The 22528-nt window shown below is 34.4% G+C and overlaps 2 protein-coding genes across 2 annotated transcripts; both read right to left on the bottom strand.

Annotated features, from left to right (window-relative positions):
- Window positions 1-6879: 6879 nt before the first annotated feature.
- Window positions 6880-8929, bottom strand: LOC100879914 (uncharacterized). Its single transcript, XM_012279231.2, has 3 exons — window positions 8771-8929; window positions 7737-7884; window positions 6880-7441 (listed from the first exon to the last, which is right to left on the bottom strand). Exons 1-3 carry the CDS (start codon window positions 8786-8788, stop codon window positions 7389-7391), a joined length of 219 nt encoding a protein of 72 aa, XP_012134621.1. The 5' UTR covers window positions 8789-8929; the 3' UTR covers window positions 6880-7388.
- Window positions 8930-13571: 4642 nt separating this feature from the next.
- Window positions 13572-22459, bottom strand: LOC105661777 (uncharacterized). Its single transcript, XM_012279232.2, has 3 exons — window positions 20325-22459; window positions 16631-16697; window positions 13572-15211 (listed from the first exon to the last, which is right to left on the bottom strand). The coding sequence occupies exons 1-3, from the start codon at window positions 20340-20342 to the stop codon at window positions 13665-13667; spliced, it is 1632 nt and encodes a 543-aa protein (XP_012134622.2). The 5' UTR covers window positions 20343-22459; the 3' UTR covers window positions 13572-13664.
- Between the last annotated feature and the right edge of the window lie 69 nt (window positions 22460-22528).

Here is a 22528-nt window from a genome sequence, read left to right as displayed (position 1 = left end):
GGGGATGGGTCGTAAGTAGTGCAAATCGGGTTTGAGCCAACTTGCACTGAAATTGCTACGTTATGACCATTCTTCTTTAATTAGTTCCTAGAGTGGAGGACCTACATCGTTGCTATAACATCCATAAACAATAGGTTAATCGCTAGTCTTGAATAATTACAGTTTACAGAATGTGTGGTGCAACGATGATTAATGACGTGTGCATATTAATATCGTGACACGTGAATTTTCATAGGACTCTGTTAACTTGTGCTCTTATAATACTTGCAACTATATTGTGCACAGAAAATGTTTATTTAAAAACTAACTTCAAACATTTTATAAAATTTCTATTTCTTTAATTAATTTTTATGATACAGTCAATTCATACTTATTTCTGAATGCTTTATAAATATTCTATTCAAAATAGAAGATACTTAAGTTTACTCTGAAGCTATAGAAATTTAAGGTACCTAACTTTCATGAAATCTTTCAATAAAGGATATCGAATCCGAAAAATAACTACAAAAATTGAAAAATGGACTAATATTCCTAAAATGTTTAATTTCGAAGTTGACTTTCAAGTCATACAAATTTGAAGAACCCAACCTTGATGAATTCTTTCAATAAAAGATATCGAATTTTAAATTTAATTATACAAATTGAAAAATGGACTATTGCTCATAAAATTTTTACTTTTGAAATGTACTTTTAACCCATTATGACCCTATTTGAGTACACTGCATTGACTTCCATAAAACATGAAATCTACACATGTGTTCCTAGTGTACTCATATGAGTACAGTATTTAAGTTTATATGTAATATGAAAAGATGTATTATATAATGTGGTTTTATTCGGTCAATAAAGTTGTATTGAAAAAAAAGTGCCTGCAAGAAAAAATCGGTACAATTTAAAGAATCTAAACTTGGTGAATTTTTTTGAATAAGGAACACGAAATTAATAAAATATCCAAAAGAAGATGATAATTGTTCCTCTGTTTACCAACGACAACATCGAATCCTTGTTTCCATGTATGAATGAAGTTCCTATTTCCATGTATTTAACCTTTCTCTTAGTATTTAGTTTTCAACTGAATGAAGGGGCTACGACGACCGCAGAAAAGGTCGTAATCACGACAGCGTTCGTTCGACCTTCGATATTTTCCTTGCATCGATTAACATCGTTTTCAACAACGAAGCAGATGTTATTCCAACAAGTTTCGGCTCCTTTCGTCCACCGCGAAGGCCACGATTCGGGAGGAAATAAATCTCATCACCGATCTAACTTTCGTTTCTTAACATTGTGCTACGCTGATTTACAAGCGTTGTACCTTTCTCTAATCTTGAAGCTTCTAACAGGATTTACAACGAGTTTGGGTTATGAATGGTGGCAAGGAAACGTGAAGGGAGGTGATTATTCTTTCGAAATATTTTTTCTTTTTAAATACATTTGCATAGAATTCGAGTTTTAATGTGGGAATTACAGAAAAAATTTATGTCTGATAACATGTAGAAGTCTGAAAATACAGAATTCTATAATATTACAAGATGTAATAGCATTTAAAAATCAAATACCATTTAACAATTGAATAATGTTCAAACATTTAAAAGCATTTAATACTGCAATAACATTAAAAAGTGCAGAAATGTGTAACTATTCAATAATTAAAAAACTTCAATATCATCTAACAATTCAATAATCTCCAAGCATTTAATAGTATTTAATAATCCAATAACATTAAAAAGTACAGAAATGTCTAACAATTCAATAATTACAAAACTCCAATTCAATAACATCTAAAAACCCAATAACATTCAAAATTTCAATATTGTCAACAAATGCAATAATGTCCAAAAATGCAATAACATGCAAAGATCTAATAATATCTACAAATCTGAAAATTCAAAAACTTGCAAAAGTTCAAGAATTCAAATGTTCAAAATCCTATAATTCCAAAATATCAAAATCCAAAAGTCTCCAAATCCCAAAATCACCAAAATTAAAATTTAAGGATCTGTGAATCCAAAAGTCCAGAAATTTAGAAATCCAAAAATTCAAAAACCCTAAAATCCCAAAATTTTCAAGTCTTAAAATCTAAAAATCCCAAAACGTAAAAATTGCAAAATTCCAAAAATGCATAAATGCAAACTCCCAAAATCCCAAAATTTAAAAATCCTATAGTTCCACAATATTAAACCCCAAATTCTCCAAATTTTAAACTGCGTCAAAAGCTTAAGAATGTTAAAACTTCAGAACCACGGTTGTTCATAACACGACACCGAAAAAAGCATTCTTATTCAAAAGAGACAAATATATTCAGGATTTCTTCAAGATTTATCCTCAAATGATTTACACCAAACGCAGGTCTAGATAATAAAAATTCGCTTGTGTATTTTTTTGTGGCCACTCTTTTGAGAAGACCTTGGAATTTTAATTGCAGCAATTCGATGTATCATTAGTGAATCCGTCTGGTATCATCAAGGTAAACGTGAAGTGTCGTAAATGATCGCAGATGCTTTCACAATATTTATATAATATACCATACGTGTTAACTCGGCTAAATGTAATATTGTGTAACTTTTTCATTAGATGTTACTCGAAAACACAGGTTAAAGTTTCGTAAACAAACATTTCCATAAAATCGCCGCACATCGTCCCTTCATTTATTTTTCTACGTTCCTCTCGTTTAATTTAAACTCGTCAATTTCAATCCTTTGACATTTGGAACATATTAAAAGACCGTCACCTTTAATCGATGTTTTTAATAGCCGTTGCATTCGTGGAAGCACGGATCTCAGAAAAATTAAAATTCGCATTAATTTTATTTATAATTTAGACGGCTCGGTTTGTATTTTTTAAAAGCGTTAACCTTTACCCATATACGGTTATTCAAAAATATTCTACTATTTCTGATCCATGCTGTTGAAAAAATTCGTTTATGAATAGTTATGTGAACGATTTGATACAGTGTCGTGATTTTGTATAATTTGATAAAATATCTTACAACTTTTTTAATGTAATTTGATTAATTTGTATCTGCAATATAACGCACGTAATACACTCATCAGTTACAGTGAGTAATTATTCAACATCAACCTGTATACAATATCTTAAGTTTCAGATTTTAATGAAATATAAAAGAAGTCAACGTGTAACAAATAAGAAATTTAAAAAATCCAATGAGTAAAAATTGCTAAATTTAAAAAAATCGAATTAGTAAAAATGGCTAAATTTAAAAAATCCGATCAGTAAAAATTGCTAAATTTAAAAAATCCGATCAGTAAAAATTGCTAAATTTAAAAAATCCGATCAACAAAAATTGCTAAATTTAAAGAATCCAATCAGTAAAAATTGATGAAACTTTTATCTTGAATTCTCGAAGTGTAAAGTATAGATTAAAATCGAAAGTGTCATCACTTTGAAACATTCCTTTGATGTTTGTTTAAGAAGCAGGAAGAGTGAAACGTGTCACATCGATGGTTAAAGTTGCGATTATGGTCGATTGCGGTTGACTCGCAGCAAAGTAAAAGTCCGAACGACCCGAAGAGCTGCGGATGACCCCTGCACCTGCACATACGGATCACCGCAGATGCATTCTCTCTTAATCGCGACGTGGTTGCCCAATTAAACAGAAAATGCTCGTAGAAACAGGATTTTAGCAATGTTTGCTGATTTTACCGTCGTTCTCCTGTTACGTCGTTCAACATCGTAATTAAAGGAGTTCGTGGAGGAGTACTGGAGATTCTTTCTTGGATAAGGTTGATTGAATTGTGTCACTTATAACCAGCATAACTTTTGCATAATGCGCAGAACGAATTACGAAACGGTTGCAGTGGTGATCTATTGAAGAAAATCAGGTTCATACGCTTTAATGCGGCCGCCATTACGGTAAGGTCGCTGAGGATCTCATCAAGTCGTATTTTTATTTTTCACGTATAAAATTTATTAATTTTACGGTATTTTAATATTTTTGTTATGTAGTATTTTTAGTCTTAATGTATATATATTTTAATATTTTTGTTTGGTACGTTTCAGGAAATTAATATTAATGTTTACAATTAAATCGGTAAGAGGCTAGGTTGTTGCTGCTGGATTATTTATTAAAATTCAACGAATAATTCTTAAGTGAAGCACCACTGTAATGTTTGTAATATTTGCAGCAATTTTTAAATTCGAAAGATTTTTAGTAAAGTGAAGACTCTTCTTATGACTTTCGCACACGAAATTAAGAGTATTAAATATAAATACCTTGTAACGGAAAAGCAAAAGAAATGACAAATCCGAAAAGAATTCTAACTGACATAAGACTACAAAAAATGAAACGTCTTAGTATTTGTTAAAAATACTTCACTGCAAAAACTTGATTTACATGACATGTTTTTTTAAACGAAAATGAAAAAACGCGTGAGCGATGGTATCTAAACGCAGATTGCAAAGTCGAAATAAATTTCGTAACAGGTCTCTGCTAAATACCACTTGACTTTTCGAGCGGACAATGAAAATTGGTAGTAACAATTTCTTGGTAATAAACGAAGACAGAACGATGACCCATAATAATTAAGCAGTGATGGCACACGCTGGACTTATATGGTTAGAGTTCTACGATGAGGTAACAATGACTCAGTTTCTACGAAATTCGAGTCGAACCAACGGCTACACTATGATTTTCGACAAGCATATTTTCCTAATTACAAGTCTTGTGACCTGTAACGATTAGATTCTATTACCGCGGACTCCAAATCACGAGTTTCGTTGTTAAGAACGCGTGAGTCGTGAGCAGTCGATGATTCTCGACTACAGGCTTCAGTAATAGTTAATTTCAAATTCTATGATTATATGATAACTGAAGAACAGCAGTATGTGTCCTTAACTTCGCATACGTAATGTCGATGGCCTTTGAGGTCTGTATTCTAACAGTAGCGACCTCCAACTTATGGTACACAGCACTAACAACCCTAAATTACAAGATGCGTGACGTAATGGGAGTCGGTATGTGGACTCGTAAGTCGGTATAACCACGGTACTTTGTCGGTATTACAAGACTACGATTAAAAATTTTATATTTTAAATTTATGAAAAAAGAAGGCAAATTTTTATTTTTATAAATGAAGGTTTTATGGAAGTTTTCGATTATTAGAGAAGTAACTCTTCTGTCAAATAATTATATAAATACTGTGCGTATAACAAAAGTTTACTATATTGCCAATTCCAAAAATCGTGTGATACTGTAATCCTATATGCAATATAACGAAAGTCAACTGTAGTGTTAATTTAATGAGTTGTTCGGTAGTATAACTCCATCTGTGGCAATATAACAAGAGTTTACTATATTGTCGTTTCCTAGAATCATTCGATGTTACAATCTCATTTGTTGCAATATAACAAGAGTCTACTGTATTACTAATACCAAAAATCGACTGATACCATCATCTTATTCGTGGTAATATGACAAGAGTTTACTATATTGTCGTTTCCTTGAATCATTCGATGTTACAATCCCATTGTTGCAATATAACAAGAGTCTACTGTATTACCAATACCAAAAATCGACTGATACCATCATCTTATTCGTGGCAATATAACAAGAGTTTACTATATTGTCGTTTCCTAGAATCATTCGATGTTACAATCTCATTTGTTGCAATATAACAAGAGTCTACTGTATTACTAATACCAAAAATCGACTGATACCATCATCTTATTCGTGGCAATATGACAAGAGTTTACTATATTGTCGTTTCCTAGAATCATTCGATGTTACAATCTCATTTGTTGCAATATAACAAGAGTCTACTATATTACCAATACCAAAAATCGACTGATACCATCATCTTATTCGTGGCAATATGACAAGAGTTTACTATATTGTCGTTTCCTAGAATCATTCGATGTTACAATCCCATTGTTGCAATATAACAAGAGTCTACTATATTACCAATACCAAAAATCGACTGATACCATCATCTTATTCGTGGCAATATGACGAGAGTTTACTGTATTACAATTTGCAGAAATCGTCTGATTTTATAATTTTATCTATGGTAACATAACGAGAGACTGTATTACCAATTTCAAAAATCGTTCGATACTACAACTCTAACTATTGCAATATAACAAAAGTCTATTGCCAATTTCAAAAACGTCTAATACTACAACACTAATTATTGCAATATAACTCTATTGTCAGTTGCGGAGTCTGTTGCCAATTTAAAAAATTATCTAGTACTGTAACCCCATCTGTGGCAATATAACGAGAGTCTACCGTATAACGCAGTTCCTTAAACTATTAGCTTTCGAAATGCGGAATAGCTCAGATGCTTCCCTTTCCTACATTAATCAATTTAATGTCTTCTTGCTTCTCGAGACATGATTATTAATCATTGATCGTTGTTTTGTATTGTAAACTTTCACAGCAAATATAGACGCAAGTTTTTGCATCATTGACCACGTAACAAACATTGAACTTCGTATCTATTCGCCAATAATATTGCGACAAATTGTGAAAGAATTAACCAAAATTATAAATATTTTAAACATGAAAACCAACTGGTAAGAAAGGATTTGAATATTTTTATATTTCGTCATTCATTATACGATTCAGGATTTCTCGTCTAAATATTATACATTTATTTATTTTCTTGCATGACAGTGTTTGCGAATTTTGTGAAAACCTTGGGAAGATTAATAAATAAAATCTTATGTTTTCTTCGATCGTTAACGTTGTATTTCATCAAGATATACGATCGAAGTAATCATTTACTTTATGAGTGTTATAAAAGCAGGTGTAAATTTAATATTCATTATGACATATGTTTATTTTTGCGTCGACTCGAGTATCGAGTTCGGGGATTCAAAAAAATTTTACTGTCTCTTTAACGAAATTAATAAATACTGTAATAGCCCTGTAATTAAAATTAATCTATTTGTATAACCAGGTTCACAATGAGATTTACAAAACAAATAAATATTTCAAAAATTTCAGCAACGAAAGACACATAACTAATAAATTCGTCGTCCGAAAATGTGTCACATCTGGCACGACAATAAGACACTATAAATACGATGTTTTGATAAAAATCTACGTTTTATTCATTCGACTTGCACAATCTTAGACGGTGAGAATATAAAGTTTAATCGAGTACAATCTAAACCGTTCACTTTATAAATGTCTGCATCGTTATTTTTTCCGACTACTATGATTTGCATGGATAAACAGAGAAGACAGGATAAATGCTGTTTGTAATAAGGACGAAGATACGTTTGCTTTCGACTAACGAAAACGCGAACGCATTTCAGTTTCGATTGTCGTCAAGAAAGGTTACGATAGGATAAAATCGGTATCGAAAGATCGTCTCTCGACGGTTTCCCCTTTGCGAATCGTGGAATCCATAATGTCATCTTTTCGATTAGTGAAAGCCGAAGTGACCGAATCCGTGACCATAACCGTAGTACGGGTAGCCTAAAGGAAAAGCAAATTATCATGACAGAGTAACGTCGATGAATGTTTTGTCTACTCTGCGATTTGTGTCTGCAACGTCTATGAATATTTTGTTTTCCTCACAACCAAATACATAAATTCATGATAAAAAAGAATCAATTTCGAGAAGAAAAGATTCAATTTCGAATACAGAAGATTCAAGGTTGTGCAAGTGTGGAGAGTTTAATGGTTGTTCAATTGAATGAGAAGGATACAAAAGATTCATTGACGTTGAGTCAGCCCGTTCTACTTTTAATCATGCAACTTGTTTCCTTACCATAGTATCCGAAACCGTGTCCATATCCGTAAAATGGGTATCGGAAGCCATATCCGTAGGGGTATCCAAAACCGTATCCGTAGCCACCTAGGTATCCTGGTCTTGCAGAAACGATACCGATAATGACAGCCAACAGCAGGACTGTGTACTGTGTAAATAAAGACATTATATATAACATACTTTGCTCTTTATGTGAAGACTTCTTTGCTTTTTTAAATCTGATGACGTTAGTTCATTTTGTATGGAACTGTTACAGAGATTTGGCATATGTGGATTTGGGATGTAGGGATTTGGGGTGTAGACATTTGGGACATAGGTAGTTGGGAAATAGGTATATGGGACATAGGTAGCTGGTACATAGGTAGTTGGGAAATAGGTAGATGGGACATAGGTAGTTGGTACATAGGCATTTGGGAGATAGGTATTTAGGACATGGACATTCGGGACATGGGTAGTTAGGACATAGGTATTCAGGACATGGGCATTCGGGACATGGGTAGTTAGGACATAGGTATTCAGGACATGGGCATTCGGGACATGGGTAGTTAGGACATAGGTAGTTGGGACATAGGCATTTGGGACATAGGTACTTGGGATATGGGTATTGGAGTTATAGCAATGTGTGATATAAGAACTTAGAATATAGCGACTCGATATGTGATGACTCGGGACATAGAGACTTAGGATATATGGACTCGGGACATAGATACTCAGGATATAAGGACTTGGGATAGTAGAAATAGGGACATAAGAATTTTGAATATAGGGGTTTAGGATACAGGTATTTGATATACAGGGATTTGGGGATATAGGAACTTGAGATATAGGGTCTGGCGATATAGAGGTTTGAAGATATAAGAATCCTGAATATAAAGACTTGAGATATAGTAACTCAGGATATTAAGATTTGGAATATAAGAATTTCTACCATATAGAGATTTCTTAATATAAAAATATGTTACACAGAAATTTAAGGATATAGAAATTTAGAGATGAAATATCACAGATTACCGGTTAAATATCAGTGGACTCACAATTTTCAGGCAAGCCATTCTCCGTCAGCTGACGTTAGCCAGTTAACTCGTCGAATAATTGCACTAATTTTTTTCCGCGTATCTGTCAGTAGTTCACCACTGTCCGTCTAACGTTGTCCACAGGTTCTTTTATAAGAAAGGCGGATCCCGCCACGGCCCCCGACAGCAATTTTCTCAGCTTCGTATTGGCTTCTCTCTGTTAACACTAATAGCAAAGGCTACCATTGTTACCCTGGGATTATGCGAATGCAATACGTCATTATGAAAGAGACACGGTGCAGCAACGCGTTTCGGGATAGTCAACGGTGCACGCCCATACGAGCAACGCCTTGACATCCAAATTTCGTGAAAATTTCATCAATGTTTTTGCCTGCGAAACGTTTTACGCCGTTGCCTAATTCACGTATACCTTCTCGGATGAACAATGGATTACGATAAGTAACGTCGAAGTTGTCGCGAATTCCACGGAATTTATGGCGATTAACGTCGGAATAATCGTTAACCCCTTGCACTGTTCTGTCGAGTCTGACGCACTCGTACTTCGTGATCAATTTCACTCGAATTTTGGATACGCAATTTGGAGTTCAAGTCCAGTTATTTGCATAGTCAACGATCGATACCAAATTGACATAACATTTCAACTTTCTTTGTTTTAATATTGCAGCTGTGATTAGTTCCGATCTGACAAATAAATCATAGTGCAAGGGGTTAATAGACATTAACGAAAGGTGAACTCACACTTACCGTTCAGTTCAATACAATTTGTAATAAATATTTTTAACTGGATCTATAGTATTATACGTATGATGTATTCACTCGAAAGGTGACTCATATTCACCATTCAGTTTAATACAACAATTTTAAATAAATATTTTTAACTCAATCTAAAGTATTATATATATCATAAATATACTCAAGCAGACACTATTGGTAATTAATAATAGGAAAATAGCAATCTTAAGTGAATTCAACAAACTTTTCAACTGAGTAGTTTGATATCTGACAACAGCAAAAATATCTTCGACTGCTAATGGTTAATTACCATGTACGAACGTCAAAGACGTAACGAACTGGATTACGAAATTATATGAGTTTCATCAAACTGGAAGCGTGAATTGCAAGAGACATCATACATTATTCATAAATTAATTATCCGCACTTCGAGTTCATAAGTAATAATTCAAGATTTACATACAATTGTCAAGCAACTACTCGGTGTCCTTTGATCTCTTCTCGATTCTTAGCAAACCGTGCCCCGTGAACGTGAAGATTAAATGATAAGAGGTCGTTGAATCATCGATACAATGATATTCCATAATTTCATTCTTTCGGCGTTGAAAACTTTTGATTTCAAGAGGGTTGATAAATTAATTGGAAAAGCTTCGGGTTCAATTAAATAGAATTGTTGGAATTGGTGTGGCTGGGACTAAGCTAGAGACTTTATTACAAATTTTGGAATTTTTAGTGTTATACAGTATCAAATTTTTAAGCTACCAATACTTCAGATCTTAAAATCTTCCTTTCCATTTCCTCCATTATCAAATTTCTGAATTTATAAATTTCCAAGTTTTCCAGTTTCCTAATTCCCAAGTACTAAACTTCCAGCTTTCAACTTTCCAAATACCCAAAGTGTCCAATTCCCAATTTATCCAAATTTCTAAATTCTAAAACTCCTTAGTTCTCAAGTCTTCAAATCTCCACTCCTCCAGATCTTCAAATCTCCCAAATTGATAATTGGTTCGCAGATTGGTCCTGATACTCGCTCAACAAATTTCTAAACTTCAAAATTTCAGAATTTCCAAGTGCCAAAATTCCAGAATTTCTAAATTTCTGAATTCCTCAGTTTTCCATCACTAACCTACTTACCCAGAGCTCATCTAAAAATACTAATTACCCGTTGTTCGAAGTCAATTACGTCAAAAACATCCATGCCGCGTTCTCACATCCAATCATCAGATAAATATACATTTACACTCTATCTAACCGGTTAATTATAAGCATAGGAAGTTCAATGCGTGGGTGAACGCGAAAGATGCGCAGAGACATGACGCCATTACGCGTGTCGTGATCAAAGGAGAAAGAAGAAAAGTCGGAGATTACATAACAGGAGCATACAGGAGATTACGTTACAAAATGATGAAATTACACGGTGCAGAACGAAATTGTGAAAAAAAATCATGGTTGCGACACGCTTCGAACCGGAGGATGCGTCCGTCGTTAATTGCAGTTAATGCGAATGTAACATCAATTACGATATTGCACAACGAATCGTTATTGAACCGAAAACATTTGGGGGATTAATTTGTTGCATTCCGTTATACAATGAACACTCTCGAGCCACAGTGAAACACGTTGCTCCGGTAACGCAGGCATGAATGAGGTCGATACAAGAACTTTCTTAAAACTTGACAATGTTCGGTGAAAATACACGGTACAGATTCCACAGTATAACCATATGGTTTATCGTTGTGCATGCGGCGAATAATCATTTCGTTTCAGCAGAAAAAGGGATCGCGTGACTACGTGATTCGTTGATTGTCTGTTGCACGTCACTTCGAAACAACTGTCTCGTTTGTCGAGTAATTACGTCATTTCTTTACGTATGTTTTTCACGTGCAGCCATTCTGAATAAAAATTACGCGCTGATGACTATATTTCTGATTATTTGGGTGAGTTCGTATGCAAATCGGAGATGATATATTTGAGTATGTAAATATTTAAATAAATTGAAATTATTTAAAATTCGTGTATTATTAATGTTAAGAATTTGAATACTCAATTACTTAGAAATTTTATTGGAGACATAAATATATCTGGTATATTATACTTCGATAATTACATTCAAATATTGGAATAAGTATGGAGCATAAATTTTAAATATTCAGAAGGCTTCGAGAACTCGAAGATATTTATGTACCGAAGTAGTTTAAAGTACGAATTTTTTATTAAAAATTTTAATGTTTTCAATATGCAGAATATAACAGTAATAGTAATAGTTTAGTTACATAACAATATAATAATAAAATATTCGACGAACGGATTCAAAACGCCATGACTTTCAACAAATCGCCCATTAAAAATCACACAATGCAAATAAAAGCTTAAATCATTTATTGAGTCCATCAAAACCTTCCGTGTCCCATTCTTGAATCGCGCTTCAACCACGAACAAATCCAGAGACTCATCAATCAAAGCATTGAATCCCCGGTCGTCAACCTGTTACGAGTACATCAATCACGACAAAAAACGCCGCTGAAATTATCAACAAACAACAGCGTCCTCCAACATTACATAAATATTGCTTTCGTTGCAAAACGATTCCGACCAACATAAATATCAGACATGAATCAGCGTCGCCATAATCAACGGAACGTTTCGTAGTCCGATTCTGTCTGTTACGTGACCATTTTTTTTTCTTATCCCGTAGACTATTTCCCCAGAACTCACCAGTAAATAGTGGCATGAATATCGAAGGACTTTCCGCGTATTACGTATCGCGATTCACCTTGAATAACCGCGGATAAATCGATTTTATACCGCGCCGTTACCGATCTCGAGGATAGCTCATTTCGTGTCGACACTATGCGAATCTTATGCGTTGCACTCTGTCTACGATCTCGTAACAATCGTCTTTGAGTCATCTTCGCCGATTAATCCCGTTGATACGTGACACGCATATGCAAAAACCCTGGCAGCAGAGGCCACGAAAATTATTAGACCGTAGTTGGCATGCGTGGTGGGCACGGCATATAATTGCGGCATAAGGCCGACCAGAGCTATGGGAACTTTTTTGTGTATCATAAGTATGGGAACGTTTCGCAGACCAATGCCAAGTTACCGCACGTGTCGTACAACAACGCTTTACTAATTGTCAGCACTAATTAAACGTTTCCGCTTCGAATCGATGGATCTAGAGTTTAGTCGCAATATTCGATATTTTCGAATCTCGGAGTCTGAGGACTTGGAACATTTAGAACTCCAGGATTAGGCGACTTGAGATTTTGGGGGTTTAAAAATTTGGGGATGTGGAATTGGGGGAATGTGGAATTTGGGAATGCGGAATTTGGGGATGTCGAATTGGGGGAATATGGAATTTGGGAATGTGGAATTGGGGGAATGTGGAATTTGGGATTGTGGAATTGGGGGAATGTGGAATTTGGGGATGTCGAATTGGGGGAATATGGAATTTGGGAATGTGGAATTGGGGGAATGTGGAATTTGGGATTATAGAATTGGGGAATGTGGAAATTGGAGAATGTGGGAATTGGGGAATGTGGAATTTCAGAAATGTGGGAATTGCGGAATGTGGAATTTCAGAAATGTGGGAATTGCGGAATGTGGGAATTGGAGAATGTGGAAATTGGAGAATGTGGAATTTGAGAAATGTGGGAATTGGGGAATGTGGAAATTGGAGAATGTGGGAATTGGGGAATGTGGAATTTGGGAATGTAGAAATTAGAGACTTGAGAATTTGGGAATGTGAAAATTGAGAATGTGGAATTTAGGGACTATTGATATTTGGGAATTTGAATTTTAGAATTCAAGGATTATAGGATCTTGGGATTTTGAATCTACTCTTAATTTTGCAATTTAAAAAATTATGGATTTAAAAAATTTTAAAGTTTGGTAACATTTGCAAATTTGAGAATCGTGAACCTTATAAATTTCAGAATATACGAGGATTTAGGATCTTGAATAATTTTAAAACTTAAAAGTTCGAGTATTCAAAAATTCAATGATTTCGGAATATGGGTGTTAGGAAGTTCTAGAAAATGTATAAATTTTAATTGCATATCCCTCATATTTTGATATCATCTTTATTCCTCATTTTCCGAATCTCCCACAATAAATACAAAAACTAATACAAGTCGCTAATTTTATTCATATCGCTATATTAAGACGTTTCTTCTAGTTGAACTCGATCAGATATCTTCTTAATGTCTTTGCCGAAAGGCCAAGACGAAGCAGACTTCTCGTATCGAACTATATCGGCTTTGCTCTCGGATATCATTTCCGCCTGATCGTTCGTAGGTGGCGATTCAGCATTGTCAGTCATCTTCGCATCCTGCATAGGTTTATCCGCCATCATATGTCCCCGACCATTAAAATGAGGACGAAAGTACGGAGCAAAGTACGGGTACGAATGAAACAAAGGAAAGTGAACGTAAGGCCCAGGTTTAAAATACGGAGGGAAATTGTGGAAGCCATGATGGAAATGATAGGGATAACCGTGAAACGTCAGAGGATATTTTGGCAGATAAAAGTCCCCATAGAAAGGACCATACGGTACAAATCCGTAGGGAGGACGATGTCCCATGGTCCCATTCGCATCAGTCTGTCCATTCTCCGCAGACACACTCTGCTCTCCATTCTCCGCATTATCTGGAGGATTTTGTGGATCAGCTGGTCTTCTGTGTCCGTTGAAATACGGCGGAAATGTCGAATGATAAGGAAAATATGGATTAAATTTGTAATCGGGAAAAATTGGCGGACCGTACGGTACAAAACCGCCCGTGGCATTACCTCCTGGATGTTCGCCGTTTCCGTGATCGAAGGAAGCGTTGCGGTGGTCGAACGGAAAGGCAGGGAAGCCATGATAGAAACCACCATAGTAAGGTGGCTTGTAGTGGAAGTGTGGACTGTAGTCGTATCCTCCTAACGCCGTCTGGCCTTGATTCTGGTCGTCGATCAGCCTAGATGGGTTACTTTCATCCTGTCCACTGGCTGATGGTGAAGGTTGACCGTTCCCTTCGATCGGTCTCCCATACGGATAGAATCCTGGGTCTCTATCGAACGTGTGTTGAGGATGAACATAAGCGTGGTAATTCAGATTGAACGGTCTCCGAGTTATTCTAGCTGCTTGAGCGTTCCCGTCCACGCTCGCAGAGCCTTCGATGCTCTGAGGCGTCGAATGATGATAACGAGGTTGAAACGCGGGATGTCCGTAAGGGTTCGAATTCACCGATGGATGTACAGGATTCGTGATTCTGAGTCTAGGAGAATGCTCGTGGCGATTGGAATAATAAACGGAAGCTGCGTTGATGTCGGCGTCGATGGAATTTCCTTTGGTGTCCACGTTGACGTTCTTTGCCGATTTCCCTTCGTTCGAAATCCTGGCACCGGGATTCACCGCGTATTCGTGCGACTCCGCATTATAATATTTCGAGTGTCCTGACGGGTGCGGCATTACATAACCGTCTTGGTATGCCCCTCTTACTTCCTTTGATGAACGTGCGTGCCGCAGCTGGCGACTCGAAGATTTCGATGATTCCGAACTGGGATCGTTGAGGTTCTCGGTGTTGAGCAAGGGCGGGTCATCCTGAATTTTTTTCAGGAGAGTCGACGATAATTGGTTCGCAGATTGGTCCTGATACTCGCCCAACAAGGTCGATGATAGGATCGACGCCACGTTCTTCGCGAACGACGTCAGCACCTCAGCATCTATTATGCAAACGAGCAGGCAATTTAGAAATCGGATAAATTATTTTTAGATATTTTTTAAATCCACCCTCTGCTCGTCAATTGTTCAACTTGGTTCACGATATCAGGTTGAACAATTTGATTTTTGATCTGAAAATATTAGAATTTTTAGAAAGCTTAGAAGCTTTCAACAGTTCTGCTGATATAATGTAAAATTATTTGTTTCTATTGAAATATTAGTGTCATGAGTAAATGCTTTCTTTTACAACCTTAAAAATTTATATAACCATTGTTTTTTTTTCATACTGAATGCATAGCTAAAATAAATACCTTCTTCAGGTTACGAATCATTCGAGCATATTTGTTAACATAAAAGCCTACATTATTTATTTATGCTATTCATTCACATCACTAAGATTTGCAACTTGTTTATTAATGCAACAAAATTTATACATCTTGATCCTCGGAAAAAAAAGATGAATTCCAACAGATTGAGTTCGAAATCGTTTTAACGTTTTTGTTGTAATTAATTTAACATGTTGAAACATTGTAAAATGAAACTGTTGTAGATTGTTTGTTCAAGGTTTCTGACGATGCTAAAAACCCCTTAGAATATTAAAATATGTTAATGAAATAAATCCGTTATGTAAAAAAAGATTTTCTCTCTGCTTTTTGTGTTACCTAAGATTCGAAGTTAAAAAAATTAATTTTCTTGTTTCGATGAGAAAGAAGTATTTATGTTACGGGACAAATATCTCGCGGTTACGAAAGTATCCTTTTTTCTTCTTGTCAGCAGGAATCCTATTAGTGTCCACGGATTCATGTGTAACAGATAATGCGTTGTACGTGCAACTCGTGATGGGTAACTGTCATGCATCATACTGTATGTCGTTTATACTTTCTCCCTTTAAACGTTTCTGCCCTCGTTCTGTAAATATTATACAGGATTGACCAATTTTACATTTCAATTCCATTTTTTATCTATTTTGTTCGTTGTCTTAGTTACTTTGTCGAATGTCTGCCAGTTCCTTATTGACTTGTTAGAAATTTATGACCCTTGCAAATTTATGTTCGTTTTTCTATCCATAAGGAAATTATTAACGTTCGAATGACGAGAGTAGAGTCACTTGTGAATAACAATTAAAAAAATTGGGAATTCTGGATTTTTCGGACCAACATGTCATGTTACAAAAATTCAAGTCCAACAGTTTACAAAATCAAACTGTCAAATTGCTAATTTACATATAAGATCATCTGCTATATATAAAAATTGCAACAAAATAATGGCGTCATAAGTTCCTGAAAATGTGCGTTCATCAAGGTGTTGAAAGTAGAACGTGTAGTCGATGCATCAATCTAAAAACGAGCATCATTGTTTCATAAGCAGTTCATGGGCGACTATTATCGAGAATTCCCAGAAAGAAATGATAATGGTCTTACTGAATCCGGTTTTTACGGCATACGCGTCATCCCGAAGGATCCAGAGCGTCGTGAAAAGCACCGTTATCTGCGGCAGAAAAAAAAAGAGTCAGATTGTCACCATAGACTTACGTAAGAAAATCATAAGCTACAACTTTAAACCTCTAAAATTGCAGGGGAAGCGACAGGACGGAAAATCGGTCAGTTCCGGATGCATTCGGTTCGTGTCGATTAAATGTCGTGTTCTGTTTCGCTTATATTTTTAATATTTCACAACAAAATGAAAATTCGCACTTGCACCTGTCCATTATCGCAGACTTTTGTAGAAACATAAACTACCGCTTAAAATTGGAGGGAAAACAGTAGAAGTTCAATAATAGTTAATCGGTTAGCTTCGGACGCATTCGTGTTACTTAAATACAGATCAGTGACTCAGTCAGTGACGTAGTTGTCCTTTTTACATGAACTGTATCAGAGGCAAGTTCAAATATTTTCTAAGAAACGAATGAAATTGAGCGAAATCGAGAGCTTACTCTTTTTCATTTTTATCAGATCATTTCTAATTTAAGAGGTGAACCTCTCATCCATTTACATGCGTGTGACTTTTTTATAAGAATTTCCTTTCCATTTTCACATTTCATGCAGAAATTTGTGACAGTGTATGATTTCGATTGTTAGATTTAACATGTGATTATCCGAATAGCACCGAGGAGGAACCCGATGTACGACTCGTTGTGACTTCTTCGACTTGAAACTTCGTCGATATACGTCTACGATAGGCATTTTTTGTGTTTCCTTCGTATCAGGAAAATCCTGGCTCCTCTTTGGACTGCGTAACGTAGCCCCGTGTAATGAGCCACCTGCGATCGCGTGCCCGGTAATTTTCTATAATACGATGTGTTTTATTTGTCATTGCGCAATGAAAGAAACTTACCGTTTCGTACGTGACACACTTGCTTTCCACGTGGCGGTGCAATGGATTGTGAAAATTTTTGTGCGCGAACAGACAGTTTCTACGTTTCAAAATTCTTCAATGCTACGTTAGAAAATTACACGAGGAAATTATTCGAAATACGACACTTTTTAGTTGAGATAAAAGTTTGCTTCAAATAAAAAAGTCTGTGAATTAAGAACAAAAGAACCATACATATAAACCTCAGAACCATACCTATAAACAGAAAGAATGATACTAAACAAGAAACGTACATGAGAACAATATACAAAAGTGATTTACTGACATTGCGTGAAAAACAGTAAATAAATCATCGAAGAGGTGTATGAAAGAACGACAAATATTTCTTCCTTTTTCTTCTCGTAATTGAGTACAACATTTTTGTTACGTGTTCCTCGTTCTATTCTGACAAATCGCATCATCCGAGAGATCTTGACAAATCAATCGAACGTGTTGCTTCCTGAAACCTGTATAATTCTAAGAATAAAACGGGTACTATTGAGAAAATTGATTCCGGTTATATAATATCGGAATTGCGTTGCTAAATATTGGTGAACGCATCGAGGAAAGCAGGGAAATGGAGTGCAATTATTGTGTCGCTAATAGCGGTTCATAGAAGAAAATTGCATCGGTGAATTACTACTCGTTCGTTATATTGTAAATGATAGAATCGTACAATTGCGTATTAATCTAAATGTTCATTTCTAAGGAAGAAATTTTACTTTTTTATGTTGTTCCTGATTTATTTATATCTGGTCACGTAACGTCACGTGACATCATGGGAGTTAGGCTAGGTTGGAGATGTAGGGATAATGCGAAAATTTAGAATTATAATAATATTAAGAAGTTACAAAATATTATTCTGTCATAGAAAATAGGGATGTATACGAATATGTAAATCTGAGGATACGGAATATAGGGACATATAGGGGTTTACAAACATAGAAGTCAATGGGTATAGGGATTTGGGAATGTGAGAATTTGAGGATATAAGGATTTAGGGTTACAAAACCTGGAAATATAGGAATCCGAGGACATATAATTTACCAATATAGTAATCTGGGGATTTGGAAATCTAGAGATCTACTGATCTAGGAATTAATGGATATAGAGAACTGTGAATCTAGGAATTTAGAAATTTAGAAATCTAGGGATGTATGGATATAGAAGCCTAGTAATCTAAGAATTCAAGAATATAAAAATTTAGAAATTCTGATATTCTGGAACACAGAAACTTAGAGATACACAATAAACCCAGTTTGAAAAATAACTTCCATAAAAAAGTTTGTGCTCCAACATTCAACGATCAGCAATAAATAAAGTCAGAACAAATTGTATCGTTCCATTCATGGTTTATTCATTCACGAAGGTTAATTTCTACGAGCTGCGCCGTGCTCGTAATAAAACACACGTGGCGTTCTCATGAATGACCACTATCTCGATCTAAAATAAAGTACCGAGTGAAACTCTTGCAGAATCGTCAGAAACGAATCAATGAACGATTTCAATGAATTTCTCTCGAAAAAGAGAAACTTTTACACGCGATGTAAAAATCTTGATGCTAATTGAATAAACAATCGTTTATATTTTTCAATGAACTACGTTTCTTTTAAACTATCGTGTGAATATGTTCGGCAATTAGAAGTCAGGGTGAGCTTATGGAATTTATGTTTCAGACAGATATTTATTAACGATTAATTGGACGGACCTCGAGTGGAACAAGTTCTCAGACAAATATTCAAACACCTATACTTGTATTGTTTTACACAGGTTGCAATTAACACAATTATGTAACGTTTAATCTTTTGTTCATGCAAGGACGTGCATCAAATATACGGATTTCGTGATGGATAGATGAACGATTCATTAAGAGTTTATCTGGCAGGTATAAATCACGTTGTAAATCATAAAATGATAAACGAGCGCAATTACGAAATTTCTTGCACCACCGAATTCATGTCACGACGGAAATTATTAAATGTTTAATAACGGCGTAAACAATATCAGCTAAAGTTCCAATTATTTCCAGTAATTAACTTCAGTTTGTTACTCTAATTGATATGTAATATTTAAATTACTGTAATAATATAAAACACGTCATTGGCGTTTGCTACGACAGTTTTTTGATTATAATCCAAAAAAATTTTGTATGCACCAAGCAATAACAAATAAATCATGATAGTAATTTTTGTAAATTGTTTATTTCATTTTATGAATGTTATGAAGATTGAAATAAAAAAAATTGAAAAAATAGTCTTAATTTTATTTTTGTTCAACCCATAAAGTATAACTAAGTTATACCCAAGAACTCACAAACTATAATAATTATTAACATGACCAACTATAAAATATTTCAAGATACTATATCACAAAAAAATATCTTTCACGATTAAATCAAATAGAAAATATCCCACAAAATTCTACGTTCAGCATTTTACAATTAGTATACAAAATTAAACGAAAGTCGTGCAAAGTGAACTCTGTATCTTACGAATGTTTATCTATCGTCTGAAAGATGTCACAGGTAAAATTGAAGAGTAATTTATGCAAACGAAACTGACGTATTATGCAAGAGACAATTGCAACAGAGGCACAGTTAGATTCGAAGAAGACGAAAATCAATTTTCTCGATTGGTGTTCGGAAAGTGACCCTGTTACCACATGGTGCATCGATGCAGGAATATCATCCTTGCGATTGGGAAATAGTCGGCTCTTTATTTTTCTATTAGTCAACGAGGATTGTATTAGCGTCAATGTACTCACGTGTAGAGGGTAATGCATCGTGCGTGCGACTCGTGATGACTAACAGTCATACACCGTGCCCGATGTCATTTATACTTTCTCTCCATAAACGCTTTTACCCTAATTCTATTGCTATAATACCGATCAATTTTGCGTATTTCGTTCATGCATCGAATTCTATCTATTTCGATACTTTGAGCATTTTTACCAATTTGGGGGTTGTTTCTTTTTTTCCTTTTCTATTTACAATTTTCTTAGTTTTTTCCTATTTGTATTTAGTATTTTTTTGTTTTTTTTTTTTTCATTTCTGTCTATTTATTATTTTCTTGGTTTTGTTTTTACATCTGTTTACTATTTTCTTGTTTCTGTTTTTAACCTCTAGTTACTACCTTCTTGTTTCTTTTTTCTTATTTCTATTTATTATTTTCTTGTTTTGGTTTGTTACCTCTATTTACTACCTTTTTGTTTCTGTTTCATGATTTCTATTTACTGTTTCTTTGTTTCTGTTTCATGTCTCTATTTACTACATTTTTGTTTCTTTTTTCTTATTTCTATTTATTATTTCCTTGTTTTGGTTTGTTACCTCTATTTACTACCTTTTTGTTTCTGTTTCATGATTTCTATTTACTGTTTCTTTGTTTCTGTTTCATGTCTCTATTTACTACATTTTTGTTTCTTTTTTCTTATTTCTATTTATTATTTCCTTGTTTTGGTTTGTTACCTCTATTTACTACCTTTTTGTTTCTGTTTCATGATTTCTATTTACTGTTTCTTTGTTTCTGTTTCATGTCTCTATTTATTACATTTTTGTTTCTTTTTTCTTATTTCTATTTACTATCTTCTTGTGTCGGTTTCTTACTTCTATTTACTACCTTCTTGTTTCTGTTGCATAACTTCTATTTACAATCTCCTTGTTTCTTTTCTATTTACTCCTTTCTTGTTTCAATTTCTTACGTTTATTTACCATCTTTTCGTTTCTGTTTCTTATTTGTAATTACCACATTTTTGCTTCTGCTCCTTACCGCTATTTACTATTTTCTTATTTCTATTTACTGTATCATGTATTTACTCTATCATTCTACGAATGAATAATTATACAGTTTAAGTTTCATAAAATTTTCGAAAATATTCGACTACTTTTCTGTAAGCCATAAGTTCTCAACATACAAGTTGAGTGAATACAATAGAAAACTTGAGTTCCGATAAAAAATTAATTTACAATTAAAATTAAAATTGTTTCAATATTTGGAAGCAACTTTGAAATGAATCAGTAAATTTTTTATTCAAATGATAAATCACGCAGTAAAGCACTCGAGTGCGAGGGAAAAACATGGCCGATGATTTTAACATGCAACGGAATTTTAATTTCATTACGGACATCAGAGTATTAACTTTACAAGTAGAAGCGAGAAATATTTGAAGATTAATGTAATTTAGATAATAATCTTCGATGATGTAGATAATAATTTTAATGTAACCTTACTGTAATGTAGATAATAACTTCATTGCAATGTAAAAATAACCTCACTGCAATGTAGATAATCTTAGTGGTATGTAGAGAGCAACTTTACTGCTATGTAGATAACGATCTTACAGTAATATAAATTTAGTAACATAAATAATAGTCCTAACATAGTGCAGATAAAATTAATCTAATACAGATAAATCTCAAACTACATATCCGTGAAATTACAAAGTGTTAAGAACTGAAATTAAATACTTTATTAATACTCCTAATATAGCGTAGATAAAATTAATCTAACATAGAAAAATCCCAAACTATATCCGTGAAATCACAAAGTGTTAAGAACTGAAATTAAATACTTTATTAATACTCCTAATATAACGCAGATAAAATTAATCTAACATAGATAAATCCCGAACTATATCCGTGAAATTACAAAGTATTAAGAACTGAAATTAAACACCTTATCGCAAAAACACCTAATGAACGGAAAATGATAACGATCCACGTTCGCGAAGTTCCTCAAACTTCATAATTGCATTCCACAGGTTGTAACTCATCTGCTAATGAGTATCTAAATTTTGTGCCACGAGCCTCGTTAACCTCCACAATCAAAATGTTTTTTGTTAACAGAGAAAGCTATCAATCGTCAAATGATTCATTACTTGTCAAAGTATCCCTGTAATTTTCCTCGTTTTTTCGCTTAACGATTCAGTAAACCCGGCATGATAAAAACGATACCGTCAAAGCGTGGAATTTT

This window comes from Megachile rotundata, chromosome 1, assembly GCF_050947335.1.
Source record: "Megachile rotundata isolate GNS110a chromosome 1, iyMegRotu1, whole genome shotgun sequence".
NCBI classification, from domain to species: Eukaryota; Metazoa; Arthropoda; class Insecta; order Hymenoptera; family Megachilidae; genus Megachile; species Megachile rotundata.
This window is presented reverse-complemented; position numbering and strand designations above follow the sequence as displayed.